Genomic DNA, 26,045 nt, shown 5'->3' with positions numbered 1-26,045 from the left:
GGAGGTGCTGATTGGCAGGGCTGCGGAAGGCGCTGGGAGCAGGATCGGGGAGCTGATGGGGGGCGGCTGATGTGTTACTGTGGCTCTTTGGCAAGGTACATTGGTAAATTCTGGCTCCTTCTCAGGCTCAGGTTGGCCACCCATGGGCTAGAGGGACAATCAAGTAAATACAAAGCATAGAAACAAGAGGCCTGATTCTGAGCTAGCTTGACCTGGTGTAAATCAGGAGTAATCCTATTGAAGTTAATGGAGTTACACCACTGTAAAACTAGAATAGCACAGTAGTGAATCAGGTCCACCCTCCTTGTCTCTGAATTTGTTAGGAGCCCTGGGAGGCACCTCATAAAGCTGGAATCCTCTGTGGGACCCGTATGTTTGGCACAGCATACCTATTACATTGCACCATGTGCAGCTATTGTATTATGTGCATGGCTAGCAAGGGTAAAGGCCTCCATTTTAGGAGCAGCAGGTCACAAGTTCTCACCCAGCTGTCACCTGTGTGCAGGTCAATTAGACACTGAGAGGTCTTATTTCCAGCAATGATCCTAGAATTTCCAAGATTGATTACACTAGGACACTTGCTTCTTGGACTTTTGACACTACAGCAATGGGTGCATTACGAGTAACGCAGAAAGACAGGCTTGCTGGGGCTGTGGACACACCAGTGGGCAGTTTCAATCTGATATGTTGAGGTCCCCCATGTTAATCAGAAAGCTGATATCTTGGTGGTGTTAGCTTCCCACTCCCCAAACTAGGGTTGCCAGGTGTCTGGTTTTCAACCGGAGAGTCCAGTTAAAAAGGGAACCCGGCCAGTTCCGGTCAGCACTGCTGACCAGACACTACAAGTCTGGCTGCCTACAGTAACTGGCCTCTGCCACCAGGGGGCAGGAAGAGCAGCAGCTGCTGCTGGAGCCTGGAGGAGCACTCAGGAAAGGCTCAGGTGGAGGGAGGTACTGGTGGTTCCTGCATCCTGCCCCGAGCGTGGCTCTGCCTGCCCCACTTACCCCCACCTCAACCCCCAGAGCCCGGCTCTCCCTCCCCTATCTTGTCCCAGTTACTCACCCCTGGAGCCCAGCTCTCTCTGCAATGTTCTGCCCCAGTCACCTCTACAGCCCTGCTCAGCTGGCAGTGGGATGGTGGTGGAGAGAGCAGTGAGTGATAGGGGCGGGAGGAAGAGGAGCAAAGGTGGGGTCTTGAGGGAAAGAGATGGAGTTAGGGGCAAGGCCTCAGGGGAAGAGGCAGAGCAGGGGTGCGGGAGAGGTTCCAGTGCTTCTGGTTTTCACAAATGAGAAAGTTGACCACCCTACCCCAAAACAATCTCTAGGCCCAAGCTGCTCATAGATACAATCTAAGCCATTTCCTGATGTGACTGTCCTGAGGGCAAAAGAGTTTTTCAAAGTGTCAACCCTCGAGTCAGCCCAGACAGAGACAAGACTGTTGGGAGCAATAGCACCTGGATCACAGCTGGCTTGAACCAAACATTTCACTGCTGTCCCCCTATTCTACTGTAGCTTTAAGCCCATACAAAAGAATGGTCCAGCTTTTCTTCTTCTTCGCATCCCCTTCTCTCTCTCTAGCACAGTGTTAGGCAATGAGTCCTGACCAGTTTTATTGGCAACAATGTGTCTGAAAGGTCTTGTCTGGCTCTACAAATTTCTGTTGAAGTTTATGACTCACGAGAAGTACCACAGAATGCACCGGGCAAAGGAACAGAAAACCCCAGCTCATAAAAAACCAGTTTCAGTAACTGCACCCAGGAGAAGGGCTCCTGCAGTTTGCCTAGGGAGTTATAGCTGGGTTCAAGGAGAGTCAGGATTTGATTTGTGTCTGGTGCATATTAATAGTCAATGGGAAGTGGCTGATAGAATGCCCATCCCTATGGGTCACGGAATATCAGGGTTGGAAGGGACCTCAGGAGGTCATCTAGTCCAACCCCCTGCTCAAAGCAGGACCAGTCCCCAACAGGCCCCCTCAAGGATTGAACTCACAACCAGGGGCGGCTCTTGGCATTTTGCTGCCCCAAGCATGGCAAGCAGGCTGCCTTTGGCAGCTTGCCTGCGGGAGGTCCGCCAAAGCTGTGGGACCAGGGGACCCTCCGCAGGCAAGCCGCCGAAGGCAGCCTGCCTGCCGTCCTCGCAGCACCGGCAGAGTGCCCCCCGTGGCTTGCCGCCCCAAGCACGCGCTTGGCATGCTGGGGCCTGGAGCCGCCCCTGCTCACAACCCTGGGTTTAGCAGGCCAATGCTCAAACCACTGAGCTATCCCTCAGTAGCAGCTTCTACTCCTTGGTGTCCTGTGCAGAGGAAGAATTTCCCAGGATTTGTATTTACACTGGAAGAGGTGGATAAAAGGCCTGAAATCAACCCCCACCCCATCACAGGGTTTAGGTGGCAGAGCTGGGGGATCTAATGCACCAGCTTTACCATGTCTCTGACTTCAGACTGACACAGTCTGCTAGCAAATCTGCTGCACTGCGAGTCCTGATCCACAAACACTCATGTTCAGGGTTGGCTTTAGATGCCTCCTGGTGTCAACTGATTGAAGTGTCAGGAAAAGGATTTACAAAGTTGGTCACACTAATCTGGCCACATGATGATGACAGATTAAGCCCAATGAATCCTATTGCTGAATGCATATTGGCCACCCCAGCTATCTAGTGGTTAGTGCTCTTATCTGTACAATTGTTTAGATTCCATCCAGTCTCCTGTTACCTGTGTCAGTGGCGGTAAGGGGCGGTAAGGAAGCCTGCTCAACTTAACAGGGACCACTCTGACCAGTTGGGCTCTGAAGAGCCAATTATTCATATTGATTTTAGCGTGCACTCTGCCTTCCCACGCCAGGCTAGGGATGGACAAGGGTTACAATCAGGAAGGTGTGGTGATACACAGCTAAAAGCCGAGGGAGAAATGTCCATCTTCTACCAGGGTTAAGGGAGCAGAATTCCCCACAGGTCCATCTCAGCTCTAGTTGGGTTTGGATGAACTCTCCCATCCTTATTCTGCCTCTTTCATACAAACCACTGCCGCTAGAAGTGCTAAATACCCAGAGAGAAGCAGTTCTTGTGTGATGTCCAGGCTCAACTGTGTAAATCCAAAAGGTCTAGATTATTCTTCATTATCTGGATTACTGGGAGGGCTAGAAGCCCCAGTCATAAACCAGGACTTTTTGGCAAGGACCTGTACAAACCTACAATAAAGAGACAAGTCCCTGCTCCAAAGAGCTTACAGTCTCCGTAGGGTCACCCAAACTTTTGGCTGCTCATCTGAACCTCTGTCCCCTTTCGGAAGCTCAGCCACTGCTATTACAACCCACAGCTTGGAATAAAGGCGTTGGCCACATTACAATTTCATGAATGAATATTACTCTGAAGTATATTAAGTCACATCCTCTCTTTTGCATGTAAAATAGTGCATTGAAGACGCACACACAAACACCACCTTTGGCTGAACCCAGCCTGGGTTGGTAATGATCAAAAGCAGCTGTTGCCTGTTTGGTGGTCTCTGTGAAACATCCTCGGTGTCTTTACCCCCCCCTTTCCAGTGCCCAGATATCCCCAACATAACGGACAATAGCTGGTTTTCTTTCTCAGCATTCTCAACACGGAGACCAACAACTACATGGACCAGGGAGGGTGCATGGTCATCTGACTCCTAGAATTGGTCTCTCCTCCAGGGCAAGGTTGAGGCATGGCGATGGAGGCAGCTGGCACAATCACTCCTCTTGTTGTAAATGTTCTAGGATAACTAGAGGACTTCAAACTCCAGGGCTGTCAAGCTAGCAGTAAGTGCATTCCGAATGGAAACTTTTAATTGGAAAGGAATGAATCTGCCTGTCAGACTCGACTCCCCGACCCCAACAGACATGAGGCTTGGGAGCTGGCGCGTAACTTTATAATCTAGTCTTTAGACACATTTTCAGAAACAATGCTAAGCTTTGCTAGTCTCCTGAGTCACCCCCAATCTAACTTGTCTCAACAACTCATCCCTCTTGCCAGCTGTTTGTCCCTTAGGACGCAGCCTTACACATACAAATGAAAACTGTCTTTGTCAAGACCAGCGAGTCTCACTGTGCCAATACAAGGCAACGTTCTGATGTGATTCGACATATACACTGATTAATGAGCACTACTTAGTTCTGAGCATCTCCTGATGCAGATCCCACATGTGGAGAGGGGCAGAGCAGGACTGGAAGGATAGGAAAAAGGACATTTCTATCCTCCCTATCCTATGATGGAAATGAAGGGCCTGATCCTGAGAGGTGATGAGTAGCTGCATCTGCCCTGGAAGTCGGTAGGATCTGCATTTGCTTACCACTCTCCGGATCAGGCCCTAGCTTCCCTAGGGAAGTTTGTGTCTCTAGATCAGTATCTTCTCATTCCTTGGTTATCACTGCTCCGATCTTTCTAGCCTGTTGTGCAGGAAAATGAGACTTGCCTTCAGCGCTTGATTAAAGAGCACACAGGCATGAGAGCCATTAGATACTCTGGCCAGTACTTTTTCACAGTTCATAATGCTTTCTTTTCCTCTCTATTGATCCTCTGTGACAGCCTTGGCAGTCGACTTTCTTTCCCTATTGTTCTTCTCTACTTGATATATATTGATTTCCCCTCCACTTTCTATTTCTTAACAAGCCCAAGCCAATACATCACTGCAGTGTTTTACTTGCGTTTGTCATGGTGACAAGTCCTGAGTCACTTGGGTACATTTCACAGGATGCATCTTCTGCACTGAATGCCCTGCAGGATCCATCACCCTGCAGCAGATGGGCCAGATTTGACCTGCAGGAGGCACCTTCTGCATCAACAAACCTCCTATAAATGTTCTGCAGAAGTTAGTTCCTATTGTGGGGGGTCTTTCTAGGGACCCTCAATGCACCCATTAAGTGCAGCAGTGGGAAGCAGTATGCCCAATGGTTAGGGCACTACCCTAGGTCTTGCATTCCCATCCTGGCTCTGCCATTAACTTGCCAAGTGACCTTGGGCAAATCATTCTCAGGGCCCATGTTTCCCCAAATGTAGAATGGGGATAATGCTTAGATGATGATTACCAGACACTATGGTGATGGGCACAGTGTAATTGCCAAGCTACAGCCAACCAAGACATCAGCTGATCATGGTGCCCCCACATCACCCATCTTCCAAATCTTTCAAATCTTTGCATTAGGTTTATGTTTTGTAAGTGTGATTCTGGGCAGTGCCGACCTGGAAAGGCCTGGGGGAGGGAGGGGTAGACATGGTTCGGATGGGGGGAAATGCACTGCACTTCCCTGGGTATACCTACATTGTAAAGAAAAACCCACGGCAGTGAGTCTCAGAGCCCAAGTCAATTGACTCAGGCTCGTACTTCAGGGCTAAAAATAACAGCATAGATGTTCCCACTTTAGCTGGATTCTAGGCTCTGAAATCCACTCTGTGGGGAGGGACTTAAAGCCGGGTTCCAGCCCAAATGGGAGCATCTACACTAGTATTTTTAGCCTCATAGTGCGATCCCCACAAGCCCCAGTCACTTGACCTGGGCTCTGAAACTTGGTACCATGGGTTTTTCTTTGTAGTGTAGACATATCCTCTGAACTGGCTGGCTCTGTTTGCCAAGAGAAGACTCATGATAAAGTGCACATGGATTGTCTTTTAACATGTGTGGATTTTACAGCTCTCTAATGAGAGAATTATTGTGTGCAATGCCTTGCAGTAGCACCAGGAGGCCACAGCGAAGATCAAGGCCTACTGCGCAGGTGCCTGTCGATTCAGAGCAGGGGCTATCCCAAAGAGTTTACAACCTAAACAGATACAGACAAAGGAAGCATCTTTGTCCCCATTCTATAGATAAGGAACAGAGGTGAAGTAACTTGCCCAAAGCCACAAAGATTGCATGTCAGAACAAATGACTCACCCCATAATTCCCAAGCTCTCTCCCAAGGCCTTCACCACAAAACCAGTCTTCCTCTCTATTCTCCTGCTTAAAAAAACATGGAATGACCGTTGACTTTTTCAGTCTGCACTCTTTTAGACCTGGAGAGCAGCAACAGGGTATTTAATACCTCATACAGTTTAACCACTCTCAGGGATGAGTGTGGTATAAAAACCTAGATGGACAGAACAGTGTAACCAGCAGTAGAGTAAAACTTAGTATGCAGGAGTCAGGCACAGCACTTGTATCAACTACATAAGCATTCAGCTCAGTCTGAACCTGCTCAGACTTCTGGAGACATCAAGTTCACACAGGACACGCTCAGAGGTACTCAATCCCGTACTGGTAGTTGATCCCTCTCCTTAGTCACATAGTGTAAATCCAAATGACCCACTGATGTCAATGGAGTTACTCTAGTTTGTCACGAGTGTAATGAGAATTTGACTTAACTACATTTGTAGCTCTTCACCTGTTGTTACTAATCCTATCACTCAATCTACTAGACTGCAATGGTTCTCAAACTTATTTGATCAGGCCCCCTTCTTTGTGTCTGTAGTCATTTATGTCCCCTCCCCAAGAACATCTATCACCACCCAGCTCTGAAGGCAGAGCTGAGAGCTGGGGCTGCTGGCTTGGTGCCCAGGTCTGAAGGCAGTGCTGTGCCAGCAGCAGCACAAAAGGGTGGCAATGTGAAAAGTGCAATTTTTCAATATCACTTTTCACAGGAGACTTAGCGCCCCGTTGCCACCCTTACTTCTGCACTGCTGCTGCCACCTGGAGCTGACCAGGTGAGGGATTAGGGGTGAGGAGATTCTGAGTCTGGGCTACCTCCCAGTGAGGAATTACAGGGGGGAGAAGGACCCAGGTGTACTGAAAGCTGGAACTCTTTAAAAGAATAAAATAAAAAAAAGCACACAGCTTGTGCTTCCCTTGACACATTCCTGCGCCTCCCTTGGGAGGTCTGTCCCATAGTTCGAGAACTGCTGTACTAAAGTAGGGGTCCTTAATCTTTTCTGAATCGCACCCCACCATAGAATTTTTTTTTAAATTTAAAGCCCCATCCCTTTTTACAACAGCAAAAATGATACTGCTACATTACCATGTACTCCTCAAACAAGGCACCCAAACTACCCTAACTGCCCCCAGAGATGCCAGCCGATCTTATTCACATGTCGAGCCTTGAAATTGTGTATTGCAGGATATTAGCTTTATAACTTCTCATACATAGCTCTGGCAGTCAATGTGCTGCTTTGGCACCACGGCAACCGTTTCCTTTTTCATACAAGTGCTCTACCTTCATGATCTGACCAAATAAAGTTTGCATACAGAGACATGTTAGCCATGTATCTAATGACACTTGGAGAGCTGGCCACCTAATTCAGCAGGTTATGCTGAGCACCAGCTGAATCATAGGACTGGAACGGACCTTGAGAGGCCATCTAGTCCAGTCTCCTGCTCTCATGGTGGGACTAAGTATTATCTAGACCATCGCTAACAGATGTTTGTCTAACCTGCTCTTAAAAATCTCCAATGATGGAGATTGCACAACCTCCCTCAGCAATTTATTCCAGTGCTTAGTTATCTTGACAGTTAGGAAGTTTTTCCTAATGTCCAACCTAAACCACCCTTGCTGCACCTTAAGCCCATTGCTTCTTGTTCTATCCTCAGAGGTCAATAAGAACTTTCCTCCCTCCTTGTAACAACCTTTTATGTAGTTTTAAACTTTTATGTCCCCCCTCAGTCTTCTCTTCTCCAGACTAAACAAACCCAATTTTTTCAAACTTCCCTCAAAGGTCATATTTTCTAGAACTTTAATCATTTTTGTTGCTCTTCTCTGGACTTTCTCCAATTTGTCCACATCTCTCCTGAAACGTGGCACCCAGAACTCAACACAATTCTCCCATTGAGGCCTAATCAATGCTAAATAGAGCGGAATAATTACTTCTCACGTCTTGATTACAACATACCTGCCAAAACATCCCAGCATGATGTTTGCTTTTTTTGCAGCAGTGATCCACTATGACCCCCAGATCCCTTTCTGCAGTACTCCTTCCTAGGCAGTCATTTCTCATTCTGTATGTGTGCAAATGATTGTTCCTTCGTAAGCTGAGTGCTTTGCATTTGTCCTTATTGAATTTCATCTTACTGATGTCAGACCATTTCTCCAGTTAGTCCAGATCATTTTGAATTTTAATCCTATCCTCCAAAGCACTTGCAGTTCCTCCCAGCTTGGTTTTGTCCACACACTTTATAAGTGTACTCTCTGTGCCAGTGGTTTTCAAACTCCTTTCACACAGCAAGAATCTCAGTGTGACTTTCCCCGATCCATTAAAAATGGGAGGGGTAATTTAATTTAATGAGGGCTGGGAACTGTCAGTCCCAAGGAGTTGACAGCTCATGAACCACCTTGTGACCTTCTTAGGGGTCATGACCCCCAGTTTGAGAACCCTAGCGCTATGCCATTATCTAAATCATTGATGAAGATATTGAACTGAACCGGACCCACAACTGATTCCTGTGAGACCCCCACTTGTTAGGCTCTTCCAGCTTGATTGTGAACCACTGATAACTACTCTCAGGGAACGGTTTTCCAACCAGTTATGCAGCCATCTTATAGTAGCTCCATATAGCTTATATTTCCCTAGTTTGTTTATGAGACGATCACGCTAGACAGTATAAAAAGCCTTACTAAAATCAATATATACACATCTACTGCTTCCCCCCCGTCCACAAGACTTGTTACTCTGACAAATAAAGCTATTAGGTTGGTTTAACATGATTTGTTCTTGACAAATCCATGCTGACTGTTACCTATCACCTTATTATCTTCTAGGTGTGGACTGATGTGGAGAAAGTTAATAAGAAAGTGTTATTTACTCCTTCTCATAACACAAGAATGAAATTAATAGGCAGCTGGTTTAAAATAAACAAAAGGAAGTATTTCTTCACACAATGCACAGTCAACCTGTGGAACTCTTTGCCAGAGGATGTTGTGTAGGCCAAGACGATAACAGAGTTCAGAAAAGAACTAGATAAATTCATGGAGGATATTGGCTATTAGCCATAATGGTCCAGGATGGTGTCCCTAGCCTCTGTTTGCCAGAAGGTGGGAATGGGTGACAGGGGATGGATCACTTGATGATTATCTGTTCTGTTCATTCCCTCTGAAGCACCTGGCACTGGCCACTGTCAGAAGACACGATACTGGGCTAGATGGACCTTTGGTCTGACCCAGTACGCTGTTCTTATGTTTGCAAATTGATTACTTAATTATTTGCTCCATTATCCATCCAGGTTCTGAAGTTAAGATGACTGGTCTGTAATTCCCCAGGGTGTCTTTATTCCCCTTTTTATAGATTGGCACTATATTTTCTCTTTTCCAGTCCTCTGGAATCTCACTCATCTTCCATGACTTTTTTAAGATAATCACTAATGGCTCACATATCTCCTCAGTCAGCTCCTTCAGTATTCTAGAATGTATTTCATCAGGCCCTGGTGACTTGAAGACATCTAACTTCTCTTAAGTAATTTTTAATTTGTTCTTTCCCTATTTTAGTCTTGGATCCTACCTCATTTTCATTGGCATTCACTATGTTAGATGTCCAATCATTATTAACCTTTTTGTTGAAAACTGAAACAAAAAAGTCAGTTAGCACTTCTGCCATTTCCAAATTTTCTGGTATTGTTTCCCCCCCTCATTGAGTAACGGGCCTACCCTGTCCTTGGTCTTTCTCTTGCTTCTAATGTACTTGTACTGAGTATCCTCAGCACCTTGAAGAATCAAGCTCTTAATAAGGTGTGGGGAATGACTGCCTTCTGTGTGTAACAATTTGTAAACTGCTTTGGTGTGTGCAATGTATGACTTTAAGGAAGGCTGTGAAGTGGCTTAGCCACTGTATGATTATGATTGTTTTTTCCACTGACAAATGAAACTCTTTATTGTGACTGGATAAGGTGGTCTGAGTTCCCTACACTCAGGGAACAGCTGCAGGGGTAGAGCTGAAGCCGTTAGAGTGCCTAGTTTGAGAAATGCAACCTGAATTCTATGCCAGGTCTCAATGCCACTAACTCAAATTTGACCTGGTTCACTGCACTCCCCTAAAGTTTGAAGTCCCTCAGTTGAGAACCTAGAGCACAACAGTCCCCCAGTTACAGTTACCTCCTCCTGTACGTTCTACCCTGTAACCATGCACAGGACACGCACTGCAAATGACTCAGTTCCAGGAAGGTTATATTCTACACTGGAGGTGGGCAAACTACGGCCCTCGGGACCATCCTGCCCAGCCCCTGAGCTCCCGTCCAGGGAGGATAGCCCCTGGCTCCTCCCCTGCTGTCCTGTCCCCCCGCAGCAACGCCGCCGCACGGGCACCAGGGCTGCGAGCTTCTGCTACCCTGAGCGGCATGGTAAAGGAGTAGGGGCAGGAGGTCAGGGGGGGCAGTTAGGGGACAGGGAGTGGTTGGATGGGGTGGAGGTTCTCGGGGTCAGTCAGGGGATGAGGAGCGGGGAGGGTGGGATAGGGGGTGGGGTCCCAGGAGGGAACAGTCAGGAGACAAGGAGCAAGGGGATTGGATTGGGAGAGAGGTCCCAGGGGCGGTTAGGGACAGGGGCCCGCGATGGGGCAGTCAGGGGACAAGGAGCAGGGGGAGTTGGATGGGTCGTGAGTTCTGAGGGGGGCAGTCAGAGGGCGGAAAGTGGGAGAGGGCAAATAGAGGGCAGGGCCCAGGCCCTCCATACAGTTTTGCAACCCTGATGTGGCCCTCAGGCCAAAAAATTTGCCCACCCCTGTTCTACACCAAGCCCTTGATTAGTTCTGAGGGCAAGTCTACATTTAAAATGCTGCATCGGCACAGCTGCACTGCTGTAGCACTTTAATGAAGACACTCCTGCTTGCTGACTTGGTCTCTGAGAGGAGCTGTTGGAAACTCTACAGCTCTTGACTCCCCACCTCCAATTTCCTTATAAAGGAGGACAGACAGTTAACACAGCTGATACATCATTACAGTTAGATTTGAACACCCATCACTATCACATGCTGCGCGCTCTGGTGGTCTCTGCGCTTCAGCACGATGACTAATCCCTGCCATAACATGCTGCACCTTCAACAGCCCTTCAAGAGCACTGCAGAAGGGAGAAGGCTTCCGTAAGCTCGTTGCTGCTGCTGTGCTTGGGAGCAGCGACGTGATGGCCTCGCAGCGAGGGATTATGCAGATGATCACTTTCTGGCTCAGTAGCCCAGGCAATCACTAGGGAAGATGAATGAATGCATGCACTGGAAGAATCCGTATTAGCAGCTTGTGTCACAAGTGGCCCCTGCCAGGCAGCTAAACTAACGGGTATTTGGAGCAGGAGGGAGAGTGGCAAATGAGTAAAAAAATGGAATGGATGGGGAAGTAAATAAGAACTAGAAGATGATAAAGAAAGTCTGTTCCTATGATCCTGTAGCTGTTATCATGGTAACTAATATAGGACTAATGACTTCAAGGATACAAGGACCATAGTCTGCCCAGAAGGTTGCTCTCCCATTCTCTATTAATAGCAATAATTTGCAAATCAGCTCCTATAAACCCCCATTTCCATATGCTCAAATTTCTGACAAGTTCCCAGCTCAGGCTAAGAGTCAAGACTCAAAAAATGAATTTTCTTTTCCTTGATAAAGTTAGAGCAAAGTCTCTCCAGTCCCTTTTTTCATTGTGAAAAATTATTTTCCTATAGCTGGTTCTAGCCCCCACACCACCATTTTTTCACAGAACTACCTCAAAAGGCTGAAACTTGAACCATGCTCAGTTATTCCCGTCTCTGCTTTCCCAGGTGTATCATGTCTTCTCTGTGTCAGTAAGCAGCCTATCCATAAGCTCATCAGGGCAGCTCCTCTTAATGCTGTGTCTCGTGCAGCACCGAGCGTGTAGTTGGAGCTCCCTTTTATAGGAATTGGGGAAACTGATCCAGGCTACCTGTTCTGTAGCGTGACTAGATCAGATTCAGATCTCAGTCACACTTGGACTTAACTACTGAAGTCAAAGGAGTCATCTGGTGTAAGCAAGGTTAGGCTTTTCCCTGAGGAATATAGACAAGTTCTGTTTTGGAGAGGATCTGGTTCTGTCCAGTCTCTCAGCTATATTTTTTGCTGGTGCAACAGTAGAGAGGACTGTTTCCTTAGCCTTAAAGGCCAAGAAGGTTGGTACATGGTTGCCCTAAAGAGACAGAGTTTAATATCAAGGATGACAGGTAGTTAGATCTTATGCCCGTTGAGTACCGATAGTTGTCCATGTTGGGAATATTTCTGGCAAGATCAAGGAAAGTGAGATGTAGGCAAGAGCTCAGACTTCCTGCTGGCTCGTGATTCTGGGACACTGGGTGGTATCCGGTACAGTCTCACATTTTGTCTCAAGCCAGATGCAAGTTGAGCACCGAAGAAGAGCATTTTACATTATGACAGACTTGATTTGCCCGGCTAGGAGCTAAGTTTCTTGTTCCACTTGAGAGCGTGGCCGGATGGATATGAGTGATAGCTGGCATGCAGCCACTGGCAACAATGACCAGTAAAATGTTGGTGACTAGTAGCATTGGAAATAATTGCTTCAGGAAGGGAGATGACTGTTTGGTGGTGGATCAGTGTGTGACACTCAGACAATAGCAGAGGATGACTTGAATCAGGGTGGCTCAGATACCACAGTGACAGGCACGGTAGACTTAGAAAGAAGGTTTGGTTTTGACAGCGATAACTTTATACTGGATCCCTATATTTTCTAAGCATCAGCCAACTAATTCTCATTCAGTCTCATGGGCAGGTGAAGCCCCACACAACATTTTTGAAAACTTAGGAGCAGTTTTTCAGTGTTGTGACCTAATTGGCTGGCTGGTTAAGACTTCTTAATGATGTCATAGCCAGCTTCAGATCCCCCAAAGTTATGGGCATGACCTCAAGCCCTTCATCATCATATCAACTTGCTGTCAGTGTGAGGCAGGAATTTGGGGTGAGGTGGAAAGGGCTGGAAAGAGAAACTCCGTGGAGCAAGTCTAGCTGGCAAATGTAGATGAGCTGTTCAGTCTGGCTCACTCTGAGCCAGATCCACACCTGGTGTAAACCAATTCACAGCTAAGGATCTACCATTATGGCTCTGGGAAATTAAAAACAAAGGGCTGTTAGAAACTGGGAGTCGGGGAGTGGATCTGGCATTCACTGGGACAGTCCCAACCCTTATCTCCCACCCCTATTCCAACCCCTGGCAGTGTCACTGTGTCAGCCCTAATCAGTAGGTGTCTCTGTGCCCTGGAAGGCAGCACCAAGAACAAGTTAAAGAGAGGGACAGAGACAAGAGAACCCTGACAAGGGCCTCTCACTCCAACAGAGCTCCATTGAACCCTCCTGAGGAAGCCATGTGTAGCATGTACTGTTCCTAATGTGGACACAGATCAGTGCCTAAACAGCAAGTGGAAACCCATTTGCAAGTACGCTTGAGTGGCAACAAAGGAGTTTCATTATCTTTTATTGGAAATGAAGCGTTAAAAATTGCACCTGTTCTCATTCTGACAGAGAAGAGTCTGGGGGCAGCAGGGTGGGGGAAGGAGACGCAGATGTCATTCCCGCTCCCATCAGCTCAATCAGTAGCATTCAGGGCCTCTATTTCTGCTCACTGGCTTGGAAGTAAAGCGGCGGTGCCGTATGGGGAGGCACAGTTGATAGTGTCTTCTAGCTGATTTGCTAAACTGAGCGTTAGCATGATCTTTGTGGGGAAGTGATGCTCTATGTGCTGTCCTCAGTGTGTGCGCGGCATGGTCAGGTTTAAAGCAAATCTCCCTGCAAAAGCCCCAGACCTACAGCTTCAAAAGACACTGATCTCTGCCATTTGAGCTAAAGAAAAGGATCCATTAGCTCCAGAAAGACTTTTATATTCTTCCCAAATTCCAGCTAGCCAATAGAGAGCAAGATGCACCACAACGTGGGGGCCAGATTTTCAAAAGAATTCAGCATCCAGAATTGGGGCCAGATGTTCCAGACAGCTCAGCTCCTGTCAGGCATCGAAATAATGGGCCAGAATTACTGAAGACCCAAGTACGTTAGATGTTGCACTCCTCTGAAAGTCTGGCCCTAAGCATCACAATAGGAGCTCAGCGCTTTCAGAAATCTGGGCCATGGTTCCAAATCCTACTACCAATGAAGTCAGTTGGCATTCATGTAATGGGCATATTTTGCCAGAGGACTGAGCCCTAAACTATCCCTCACAAACACACTGTAAACAAGCAAACTTATTAATGATCTATTTTCTTCGAACACAGCTAGTGCATGGGCCTGCAAGGAGAGGTGACTATAAAAAGTTTGACGGGATAGTGTAGTAATAACAGGTCTGCACTAGAGGGAGACAAAGGAACGTTAGACCATGTTTTTTTCAAATCTAGGTATTTATTGCCCAGTAAGTCAGTCTGACTGATTTTCTTCAAACTTTGCAGGAACAGTCCTCCTTTGTTTCAGACTAAATATGGCACTTTTTAGTTTAAAGGAATTTTCCAAAGCTGTAGGATGTTAAAAATAGGATTTTATAACAGAAGCTGGCTGCAACTAACTACTGTATGGACAGGCTGCCCCCTTTTCATAATGCCCATATAACAAGGGTGGGCCTTTCCTGTGTTTGTAAAGCACTTTGGGTTCCCCAGAAGCAAGATGCTATAGAAATACCAGACTAACACGGCTACCACTCTGAACACTGACCAGAGTAAAACTACACCACCACATAGGAGTCACAGTGAAAGAGCTTCCTCAAGTGGCATAAAGTTCACCAACAGGTCTATACTTACTTCTGAAGAGAGTGTTCACAAGTCAGGATGGATCTTACCAGGAGTGCTGAGAATAGCATTCCATACTCCCAGGGTCCTCTGTTTTAATGTGAAGTTTTCTCCCTATTGTTAGATATACAAAAGAGGTGGTCACAACCAAGACTCCTGGTCCAGACACCCCTGGACTTTGGGAAGACAGGCCCATGAGCTATATATTTAATAAACATACAGGTTTCTAATATGGGTGTGGTTTGGTGGGGCACTGGCAGGCACAGAATGTGTCTCCCCAAACGCAGCCCCACTGGCCTGACTGCAGCTGCCCCCCCAAATATAGAAGTCAAACTACAACTATGGTTTCAAAGGGTAGCCCCCTCCTACCGTGCCCCAATCTGGAGAGGAGGTGTAGTTCCTGATTCCGCCCCCCTTCGTTACTCTCAGACCTTCTCCCTTCCCCTTAGGACCAATGGGCTCTGGGTCCAGGTGATGGGTGCCCTCACCTAAAGGCAGGTGTACACAGGGCTAATACCCCATGACCTCTTAGATAAAACTAACACAGCAAATCTAAACCACACCAAAACAACAACAGTTTACACTCTGGAAGAGGAAAGGGGGTCATTAAGGGAGGAGAAAGGAACAGGAGACAGAGCTAGGGATGATGACTAAAAGCTGCAAGCAATATCACGATACCAATATATATGAAAATAAGAATGGCCCTACCGAGTCAGACCAAAGGTCCATCTAGCCCAGTATCCTGTCTACCAACAGTGACCAGTGTCAGGTGCCCCAAAAGGAAAGAATGGAACAGGTAATCATCAAGTGAGCCATCCTCTGTCGCTCATTCCCAGCTTCTGGCAAACAGAGGCTAGGGACACCATTCCTGCCAATCCTGGCTAGCCATTGATGGACCTGTCCTCCATCAATTTATCTAGTTCTGTTTGGAACCCTGTTATGCTCTTGGCCTTCACAACATTCTCTGGCAAGGAGTTCCACAGGTTGACTGTGCATTGTGTGAAGAAATACTTACTTTTATTTGTTTTAAACCTGCTGCCTATTAATTTCATTTGGTGACCCCTAGATCTTGTGTTACGAGAAGTAGTAAACAACGCTTCCTTATCTACTTTCTCTACACCAGTCAAGATTTTATAGACCTCAATCACATCTCCCCTTAGCCGTCTCTTTTCCAAGCTGAAAAGTCCCAGTCTTATTAATCTCTCCTCATATGGAAGCTGTTTCATACCCCTAATCATTTTTGTTGCCCTTTTCTGAACCTTTTCCAATTCCAAGATATCTTTTTTGAGATGGGGCAACCACATCTGCACACAGTATTCAAGATATGGTCTTGAAATGGAGGCAACATGATATGTTTTGTCCTATTATGTATCCCTTTCTTAATGATTCCCAGCAGTATTAGAAGAGAACCCCCGCCTTCCCCAAAGACCACCCCCAGCCAGATCAAGAGAGCTGTTTGAGGGGCAGGTAGCTATCACTGTCTGAACTGCAGGCAGGTTCTGCATGCAGCTGGTTGATGTCCCAGTTGAATCAAGCCCTGGCTGACTCCTGGCTTCCAGAGCAGAGAGTGGCCTATAGGCTCTCTGAGGTAGACTCAGGCCCTCTGACTGGGACAGTCAGAAAACGGCTCCCTCTCCATGCAGCGGTGGAGGTTAAGAATCACCCCCACCTTCTCCTCTGGGTCTTTCTTGCTCTGGTCATGCAGTCCCTTGGATAGTCCCTCCCAGGGGAAACTCAGGTTGCCAATCACACGTCTGGTGTGTCCACTCTCCAGCCCAGGTAGATAGTCTCTGTGTGGCCCTGCTCCTTGTGCAAGCTACATCTCTGGAACCCCCAAACTGGCAGGGTCTACACACATTGTTTAGTTTGATCCAATCTGTTGCTGCAACGTGTGTCATTTTGGCCCAGCGTCATACAAACAACTTTGGTGAGGACCAAATTGTTTTCTCTTTGAAGATAACAAAAAAATACTATTTTCCCTGAACCAGTTTTCCCCATTGGCTGGTTTTAGTCATCAACACGAGGCTTGCTAACCATGACTAACAGCAAAAGCTGTGGCCACATGACCCGTCGTTTGATCCGCATCCTAGCCTGGGGAGAACTAGGTCTGATCAAAGGAGGAAGGATGCAGATGATACCTGGATTAAGGGCAGAGCCGTAATAAGCAGAGGGAGAGTGGAATAGAAGCACAAACTTCAAAGGGAAACGTGAATCATTTTCACCGATGAGTGGATATTGTTTTTTGATGCAGTTGCTGTCTGCTTCCCCAATAGAGGATCCACAGATAAGTCCTTGCGAAAGGGGGGTTAAGTGAACAGTCTTGAGGATCAGTTTGGATAATTAATACATTGTGCATTTCTAGAAGACATTGCATTTCTGTGGCTCTTTTCAATCCAGGTTAATCCATAGTGCTTTACAAGCATTAACTGCCCCCGGATAGGCAAGTATTATCATTTTGAGCTGATGGATGAGCAAATGGAGACATGGCAAAGTGACTTGCCCAAGGTCACACAGTGAGACAGTGTCTGAGAACCCACACTTAACCTATTGGAATCTCTCAAATCAACTAAATTTGGGATGGAAGCATCTCAGGGTCAGACTCATAAAAATAAACAGCAATGTTAGGTCAGACATCCCACATGTGTATTTCAACATCTTCCATAGTGGGGATGCTAGAACCAGAGACCAGAAGGTTTTTAAACAAATGAAAGCTAAGTGGGAGGAAGCAGTTCCAACGCTCAGAAAAGGATCAGTTCAGGTTTGAGTTAGTTCTGATTTTGGGTGAGCTAGTTCACCCAGTGCAAGTCAGTGGAGTTACTCTGGTTTTGTACCAGCATAACTGAGAAGAAAATCTAGCTCTGTGTCTCCAGGGATGCCTGCTGGGCTGTACAAGGTGCCCAGATACGATTACCCCGACAGGTGCAGTATGATAATTCCCACATCAGGTTTGAATGTTGTCTGTGAATCCTCTACACTACACAGACAGTTCAGTGCTGCCAAGCAGCCAAACCAGAGAAAGGAAAGAAAAACCTGAAGGGTGTTAACTATACAATTTCCAAACATGCTTCAGTGACAGGATTACAGGGCTGGCTAGACAGCCCCCCATTGTGAGCTCTATGCTTTCCCCTCAGATCTTTTAGCCAGTTACACAAGGCTAATTAAATGCCATTCTGCAGGTCAGAGAGGCTGTTGTGCAGTATTATAACCTCAGTATTACACAGCTGCAGGCAGTTTACAGGCTGCTGTAATCTAACAGTTGGGATGAGCATGAATGGGATCTAGCCCCCTCAGCGTGTGTGTGTGTGTTTGTGTATTTCTGCACAATCTTTTATAGCCGTGGCTGATGGGAATGTATTTTGCCAGGAGCTTAAACAAAAAATTTCTTTCAAAATGTCCTCTAGCAGAAGAGTGCATTTAACGCACATACTCTGTATTTTAAATGCTGTTGTTATGAACTGGATTGAATGTTGTGATGGGAGAAATTAAAACCTCATTGAAACTGATGTGTGAATTCATCCTTCACTTAAAATACCTGTGAAGTGTTTTGAGTGTTGCCCCTTAACTAAAGCCTAAGAGAGCCCACTCAGGAGTTCCTTGACTGAGTGGGAGGAAGGGTTTTGCGGAGTATTGGTTGTGTGGGGGGTGTTCATGTGTAGGCAGAACACACAGAAACTGAGAACAGACAGAACAAAGAAAAAGCCCAGGTAACCCTGGAAAAAGCTAGAGTGCACACAGCTCCTTTTTTTCACGGTTCCTACTGTGTTTGGGGAAGCAGGACCTTGTAGATTCCTTGTAAATAAACAAGATTGCATCAAAGCTAAATACCAGACTCCATCAATTTCTGCTTCCAGCTAGAACATCCCCATGACCTAGGGTGACTAGACAGCAGGTGTGAAAGACAGGGGCTGGAGGTTAGCAGGTGCCTATATAAGACAATCCCCCAAATATCAGGACTGTCCCTATAAAATTGGGATATCTGGTCACTCTATTATGGCCCCAAAATGTAACTAGTTGCTCAGGTCAAAAAAGCAGCAATACTAGGTCATTGGCCTCCCCAGCTAGGACAAAGTCAGGCCGTTCCTCTGATGCGCAGAACTCCATGCATACCAAAGGGTACATCCAGACTACCCTCCATGTAGCGATCGATTTATCGGGGATCGATATATCGTGTTTCATCTAGACGAGACACGATATATCGATCTCCAAACATGCTCCCTGTCGACTCCGGAACTCCACCAGAGTGAGCGGCAGTAGCAGAGTCGACAAGGGAGCCACGGCTGTTGATCTCACCCCGTGAGGACGGGAGGTAAACCAGAATAAGATACGTCGATTTCAGCAATGGTATTCCCATAGCTGAAGTTGCATATCTTACATCAACACCCCCTCCTAGTGTAGCCCAGACCAAAGAGAGCTCTGCCTGCAGGACAGGGAATTAGCATAATTACTTGCTTCAATTAATCCTTATTCTCTGCGGCCCTTTTCAAACATTTTGGGATTATTGGTTCCCTAGCAGTTTAGGCAGAATCCTGGAAAGACTCTGTGCTGCCTTTGCCAGATCTGTACAATGTCTACAACTATTAATTGTTGGCTAACAAACAGCCAGGTTGGGAAACCAAGTGTAACACTGACAGACCCTGGTTGGTGGCTGCTGGGATTGAACCTGGGACCTCTGGAGCTAAATGCACAAGCTTCTACTGCATGAGCGAAAAGCCATACATCTGTTACCAGGCTCATTAATCTCTCTCTTTCTCTAAGCGGTCTCAGTGTCACTAGATGGGACAAAACACTACACCCAGGAGGTGTGTGGGTTACATACTTCCCCTAGCTGAGGAAGCATGTCTCAAGCTTCAGAGACTTCCCAGCTGAAATCCCAGACAAGCCCCCACTTGTAACACTGATGGACCCTGGTCACGGGATCGAACCTGGGACTTCTGCTAAATGCATGAGCCTTTACTGCATGAGCTAAGCGCCACAGGGCTGTTAGCTAAGGCTGTAGAGCAGGCTCATTAATTTCTCTCTCTTTCTCTAAGTGGTCTCAGTGCTACTAGATGGGACAGAACACCACACCCAGAAGGTTACACAAGCTCACACTGGTGAGCAGTTGTCACAGAGGGCTTAAGCAGGGCTTGAAGCAGAGCACAGACCTTGTACTAGTGCTCTGCAGGAAGTTACTTCCACTCGCTGGAGAAAAGGCGATTGAAAGCCGTCTTGTTTTGTCCCTCTTTGCAGGTCTGCATCATGGAGTGTGAAGGAAAGGCCTTTTCAAGTACCACCTGGGAGCTTTGCACCAAAGTGGCTGGGAAGTCGTCCATACAGGTGAGCGCTGACAGCCTGGAAGAAGATTCCTACCAGCCCTTAGAGATGGATGACAGTGGCCTGTTCAGAGGCAGCCGGAAGCACTTCAATGACCTCACCAAAGTAGTGGATCTTAGCAAAATGGAAGGTGAGAAGAGAGTTTCCAAGGTGAGCAGCCTGATCCGCCAGCGGGAGGTGGATGAGGGTGTCAGCAATGGGAGTGAGACCCCGCTGGGTGACTTCCAAGAGCAGCCCAAGGATATTTCCAAGCGGCTCGGTGGCTTCCTCAAAGGAAAGTACAGTTACAGGCAGGTGCTGGAGCCCACCGTGCAGGGGGTGCAGAAGCGGTACGGGGGCTTCATAGGGGTCAGGAAGTCGGCTCGGAAGTGGAACAACCAGAAGAGGTTTAGCGAGTTCTTGAAGCAGTACCTGGGCATGTCACCGCGCTCCAGCGAGTATGATAGCTTAACCAATGACCTGAATGAACAGAACGAGATCTAACGGGAAACTCTGTTTCATGTCACTGACACATAGTGAATCGGTTTAAGTCTCCCATGGCCAAAGAAGTCAACCCCTTCCCTGATCCCAAAGAGCCTGTGCTAGGAATGGTTCACCAGACACAACCGGATTCATTGCTGCTCAGAGTCAAGGGGGGGAAGCCGCATAGTGGTTGTTTCTGAATCATTCAACATATTTATTAATTCTTCTACATTTTCATGGCACTTTTGAAGGCAAATACAAGACAACTGTCCCTGCCCTGAGCTTACAGTCTAGATTTACTAGAATGGGAATTTACTTATGAGGAGAGAGACAGAATCAGTCAGGTTTCTCTTTTCACATTCAAAATGGATTTCCAAGTGTTTTGGTCCCTTAGGATATGTCTAAGCTGTAATTAAACACTTGTGGCTGGCCTTTGCCAGCTTACTCAGGCTCGTGGGACTCAGGCTAAGGAGTTGTTTAATTGCATGGGCTCGGGCTGCAGCTTGAGCGCTGGGACCCTCCCACCTCGCAGGGTCCTAAAGCCCAAGTTGAATGCCTACATTGCAATTAAACTGCCCGTTAGGCTGAGCCCCGCGAGCCTGAGTCAGCTGGCACAGGCCAGCAGCCGGGTTTTATTTGCAGCGTAGATGTACCCTAAGTCTCACAGGGCTACATGAACAACTCAAAGCTCCACTAACTACACAGTCCATAAACTTATGGTGCCTGTGACCCATTACCACCAAGGTAGTCACCCTCCAGAGCAGCCAAGGGAAATCCCATGACCATCCCTCTCCACCTGGGACCAGCATGCCCTGGGGGACACAATGTCTAGCCCAACAAGATGGAGTCATGTCACTCTTTCCTTCTTCAACTTGGGCTTTTGCTTCTTAAAATGTAGCCTTTCTAAACCTAACACTCGTGCTGCTCTCCCTGCTCCACATGGGGAGCTTTGTTTGTTTATTTTAAATGCATTTTCTTCAGGTTAAATGTGCTGGATTAACATCCCTGGAAGCTAATCAACTACAAAACAAGTATGCCATTGGACAGCAGGAGTGCAAGTCTGATGGCCGCAATACCACAAACTGAATCAGGGACCTCCTGAGCGCGAAAGCATGAGCTGCTACAGCTCGAGCTAAAGAGCCAGGCTCTGCAGCTCTGGCTGCGATACTCTGTCTGCAGCCCAGGCATAAACAGGGACCTGTAATATACATTCCCCAGTGGTTACAGAAACTTCACTACACACTGCAGCACCATCATGCCTGAGCCCTGCCCTGGGAGCAGAGAGGGAGTTGATTCCCAATGCCCATTCATTCCCTGAGCTCTCTTCTGAGACTTCACCCACGCCAGAAAGCTCCAGATACACTCCAGCTGTAACCTTGGCAGAGACAGGGTTAGAACATGGTCATCCCATAGCCCAGTTTCAACATGGATAAAGCTGCAGTGTAGATGGGACCTATTTGTGTCCCCACACCAGGTTAACACCTTGGACTGATTAAGGGTTTATCCCAGTGACAGGGATATGGTTACTACAATTTTTATCTGTGTTGTAACCACAGCCCCCCAAGTAGACCCCTTTGTTCCGTCAGGAATCCAGAGAAAACCTTTCCTCTCTGCATGAGATCACCTCGCTTCTGCCCTCTGCCCTCCTTCCTCCATCAAGCTGGCAACCCCCCTTAGTCTTTGACTTTATCCAGATGCTGCAGTGTCACTTACAAGATGAACCCCCATGCTCACAGCTGGAGAGGACAGAGAACTCTGACACCAGAATCAGTTCTGTGGGCGAGGAGGATTATTCTAGAGTCAGAGGAATGATTGTGCACCTGCACCACCTGGAGGAGAGTTAGGGCATATCTACACAACAGCTGCACAATTACAGTGCAGGGTTTCAAAGTAAAAAGGGGGCCTCTTCAGAGCTGGAGGTGAAAGAGCCATGGTAGGACAGAGGGCAAGAACTGTACACGATTAGAGATTCCAAAATACTCAGCTCTCAGGAAACAAACAAGAGCTCACAGACGCACTGGGAACAGGAGAGCCACGAGCTGGCAGCTTCAGCAGAGACCAAGGGGTGTTTGGGCCATGAGAAATGAGCTTACCACTAGATTCCCAATCTACCATTCCAGGACAGAATCGAGGCACTTTGGGAGTGGGTAATATACAATCAAAGAGAGTGGGCATTGCCACTGCCTGTACTGCACCTGCTCTGTGGTTAAAGAGGACGACAGTCTCCAGGACTGCTGATCCAGCACCAATTTCATTGCCCTTTTAAAAAAAGAAATTAACAAAGCAGCTTAATGGTCCCCTTCACTGTGTGTAAATTCAGACTCATTCGTAAGAATATTGCTTCAGTTTGTCCTTAGAAAAATCCTTTGGATAAAATATCTCATATACATCTATAAAGCATCCAACTCATTCTGGTGGATCCCAAAGCACTTCAGACTCTTATTCAGGACTTATTCAGGAATCACTTTACCCACTACCGCAATGCAGTTACCTCTGTGGTGGGGCATGAAAGCTGTGTAACAGTCAGGGGTGGCTCTAGACATTTTGCCTCCCCAAGCACGGCGGCATGCTGCGGGGGGCGCTCTGCTGGTCGCTGGTCCCGTGGCTCCGGTGGACCTCCCGTACGCGTGCCTGTGGAGGGTCCGCTGGTCCCGTGGCTCCACCACGCCTGCAGGAGGTCCACCAGAGCCACGGGACCAGCGGGCCCTCTGCAGGCACGCCTGCGGGAGGTCCACCGGAGCCACCTGCCGCCCTCCCGGAGACCAGCAGAGCGCCCCCCGCAGCATGCCACCCCAAGCACGCACTTGGCGTGCTGGGGCCTGGAGCCGCCCCTGGTAACATTACAGTTTAACAGCACAGTAACTGTTAAAAACAGGATGTAAAGAAGGCTGCATCCATCTGCAACTGGATTGTGAATTTATTAGAGCAAAGGACTATGGGTAGTACAACAGGTGGAGGAACCACGTTTTACAAAAGAGTTAACATTTGATTGGTCACTGAAAATCCCAAATTAGATCTGGGGGTCTGGAATTTCAACAGAATTTTTTTTTCATTCCCCTGTAAAAAAACAATCCAAGCTATTTTATAATAGCAAGAAGCCATTCCAAGTGGTGATACTATGTAAGGATATTTAAAATGATACTCCTGTTACAGCCTCTGTGTCTCAAATACCTGCTGGCTCTATTTTCAGCTCCACTATTGACTCACTCCGAGACCACGGGCAATTGCGACCCCTCTTTATGCCTCAGTTTCCCCCTCTGTATAATGGGGGTAATGATCATACTTACCCCCTTACTACTCTGGAGAGTGCACTGAGTTCATTAGAAAACAAGTGCTATTGCAATGCAAAGCGCTGTCATCTCCCTGTCTGAGTACTGGCAGGTGAGATCCCGAGTCCTCCTCCTTCTAAGCATATGCGCAACATCCCTAAGGTGGCACATGACCAGAATTCATCGCTGAATTTGGTCCTCTGGTTGGATCATGAGCTTCCCTGGCTTGGGCCAGGTACTGACGGAGAGTGCGATGAGAATGCTGTTCCATGCCCTTCCCCTCCACTCCCCACCCCCCAAGTCCTTTACCCAGCTGGTCATGAATTGCCAGGACATGTCTGGCTAGGAGATCAATATTGCTATTAGAAACAACGGAAATAATGTTAAATAATACCTTACTGCATGAGTGGACACACATATGGAGTACATTGCTACTCTGTACGAATCAGAATTTGATCCTACTGTAACTATTTTAATGCACTGCTCTTCTCTACCATCTTTCCCCAGGGGCCACGAAACACTTTACAAATTTTGATCGCATTAAGCCTCACATCATTCTTGGATTGTTATAGTTCATTTTACAGATAGAGAAACCAAGGCACAGGGAAGTCACATGACTTGACCAAGGTGATCCAGTCAGCCCAGAGGAATGCTGGGAACAGAGCCCGGATATCCCAAGTCCTAGTCCCCTTCTTTAGTTACCAAGTATTTCTCCTTCCATCCCAGTTAAGAGCTGAACTGTTTCCTGCCATGAACACAGGGATCCATTTACAGTTCAATTCAAGTAAGGTATACAAGGGTTGTCAGAGTCAGGATCCATTTACAGTTCAATTCCAGTAAGGTATACAAGGGTTGTCAGAGTCAGGATCCATTTACAGTTCAATTCCAGTAAGGTATACAAGGGTTGTCAGAGTCGGGATCCATTTACAGTTCAATTCCAGTAAGGTATACAAGGGTTGTCAGAGTCGGGATCCATTTACAGTTCAATTCCAGTAAGGTATACAAGGGTTGTCAGAGTCAGGATCCATTTACAGTTCAATTCCAGTAAGGTATACAAGGGTTGTCAGAGTCAGCACCAGCCCGTCAGTTAAAGGCCGGTACAGGAAGCAGCAGGAAAACAAGGTTTCCTGGTCAGCGTTCCTTGAGGTTTTATAATCACTCTGGGGTTGACTTCTTTGCTCAGCGATACAGCGGTGTCTGTGTTTTCATTATGTCTCTTTCCCATGGCATGTATCTTGTCCTAGCTGCTGTCTCAGTGCTGTCACATTAGAGGGTGTATTTTTGTAACTCCCAGGATGACAAATGAAGCCGTGCCTGCCGCTCGGCCCTATTCTGCCTAACTTGCAGACAAAAGCATGACCAATAAACAACAAGCCTGGGTCTTACCTGCGTCACTGCCGTTACTGTTTGTAAAAAGAACCAGTTCTTTTTAATTGTTTCATACAAATATTTCTCCATTAAACTTGTACATAGCAAAAAATGATTAATAAATTAGTTTACTATTTCTACTGTATCATTGTGATCGACACAATCACTGGGTCTGGCTTCCTGAGCACCCCACCCACAAACCTCCACATAATACCACCTCCACCGCTAAGGCCCAACATTGACAATATAACCAACCCCAAACTGTTCAAAGATCACCAATCAGACCTCAACATAATTATGAGATTAGTTTAAAAATCATTAATTTTTTTAATAAAATAAAGCATTCGGGATTATTTTCCTCAGCACCTTTAGAGTGCACTTGGGTCCAGGTTTTGAAAGTTTTCTCTACTGCCATGAGGGTAGAAGTTTGCTTCTTTTTTTTTTTTAAATGAAGGCTGAGAGTCTCACATCATCATGTGATCCAGGTAAGGGAGCATTATGAAAAAATGTTGCTAGACTTATGACAAACTTGTGAGAGTTGCCAACCCTGCATGGAGGAAAGCTGGCTTCCCGTAGGTATGGAAGGAGGAAGAGACCAGTTCCTTCCCACTCTGGTCTCACTTCTGGGGAGGAGACAGCGTGGGAACCTACTTGTGGACCCCACTCTAATCCTGCCTCTGGATGAGGGTCAGAGGATTGTAAAGGCAATGAGCATCACCTCCCACTAGTCTCACACCCACAAGGAGAGACAGGGCCAAGTCTTCACAGAACTGTGGAATTCCAAGAAACCATTTGTGCTCTATGCCATGCTTGCATCCACCTCTCCTGGACACAGGCACCAACTTTCCAAAGTGCCAGGGGGTGCTTGACCCCTGACTCTGCCCAGCACCCCCACCCCTCCACCAAGCCCCAGAGTCGGCGCCCAGGCTGCAGGATCTCATCCAGTG

General features: G+C 47.1%; 1 protein-coding gene and 1 long non-coding RNA gene across 2 annotated transcripts in view; both read left to right on the top strand.

Moving 5' to 3' along the window:
* Positions 1-23,057, top strand: part of PNOC (prepronociceptin) — a 39,066-nt gene extending 16,009 nt beyond the window's left edge. The window contains exon 3 of the mRNA XM_032790517.2: positions 19,916-23,057. Coding sequence (XP_032646408.1) covers positions 19,916-20,482 — 567 coding nt within the window. The 3' untranslated portion in view covers positions 20,483-23,057. The remainder of the gene's footprint in view (positions 1-19,915) is intronic.
* A 153-nt stretch (positions 23,058-23,210) lies between these two features.
* LOC142046463 (uncharacterized) lies at positions 23,211-25,121 on the top strand. Its single transcript, XR_012655412.1, has 2 exons — positions 23,211-24,519; positions 24,780-25,121. It is a non-coding gene; the product is annotated as an uncharacterized LOC142046463 (long non-coding RNA).
* The last annotated feature ends 924 nt before the right edge of the window (positions 25,122-26,045 follow it).

Source organism: Chelonoidis abingdonii, chromosome 3 (assembly GCF_003597395.2).
Source record: "Chelonoidis abingdonii isolate Lonesome George chromosome 3, CheloAbing_2.0, whole genome shotgun sequence".
NCBI lineage: Eukaryota > Metazoa > Chordata > Testudines > Testudinidae > Chelonoidis > Chelonoidis abingdonii.
The sequence above is the reverse complement of the archived record's forward strand: the minus strand, read 5'-3'. Positions and strand labels throughout refer to the sequence as shown.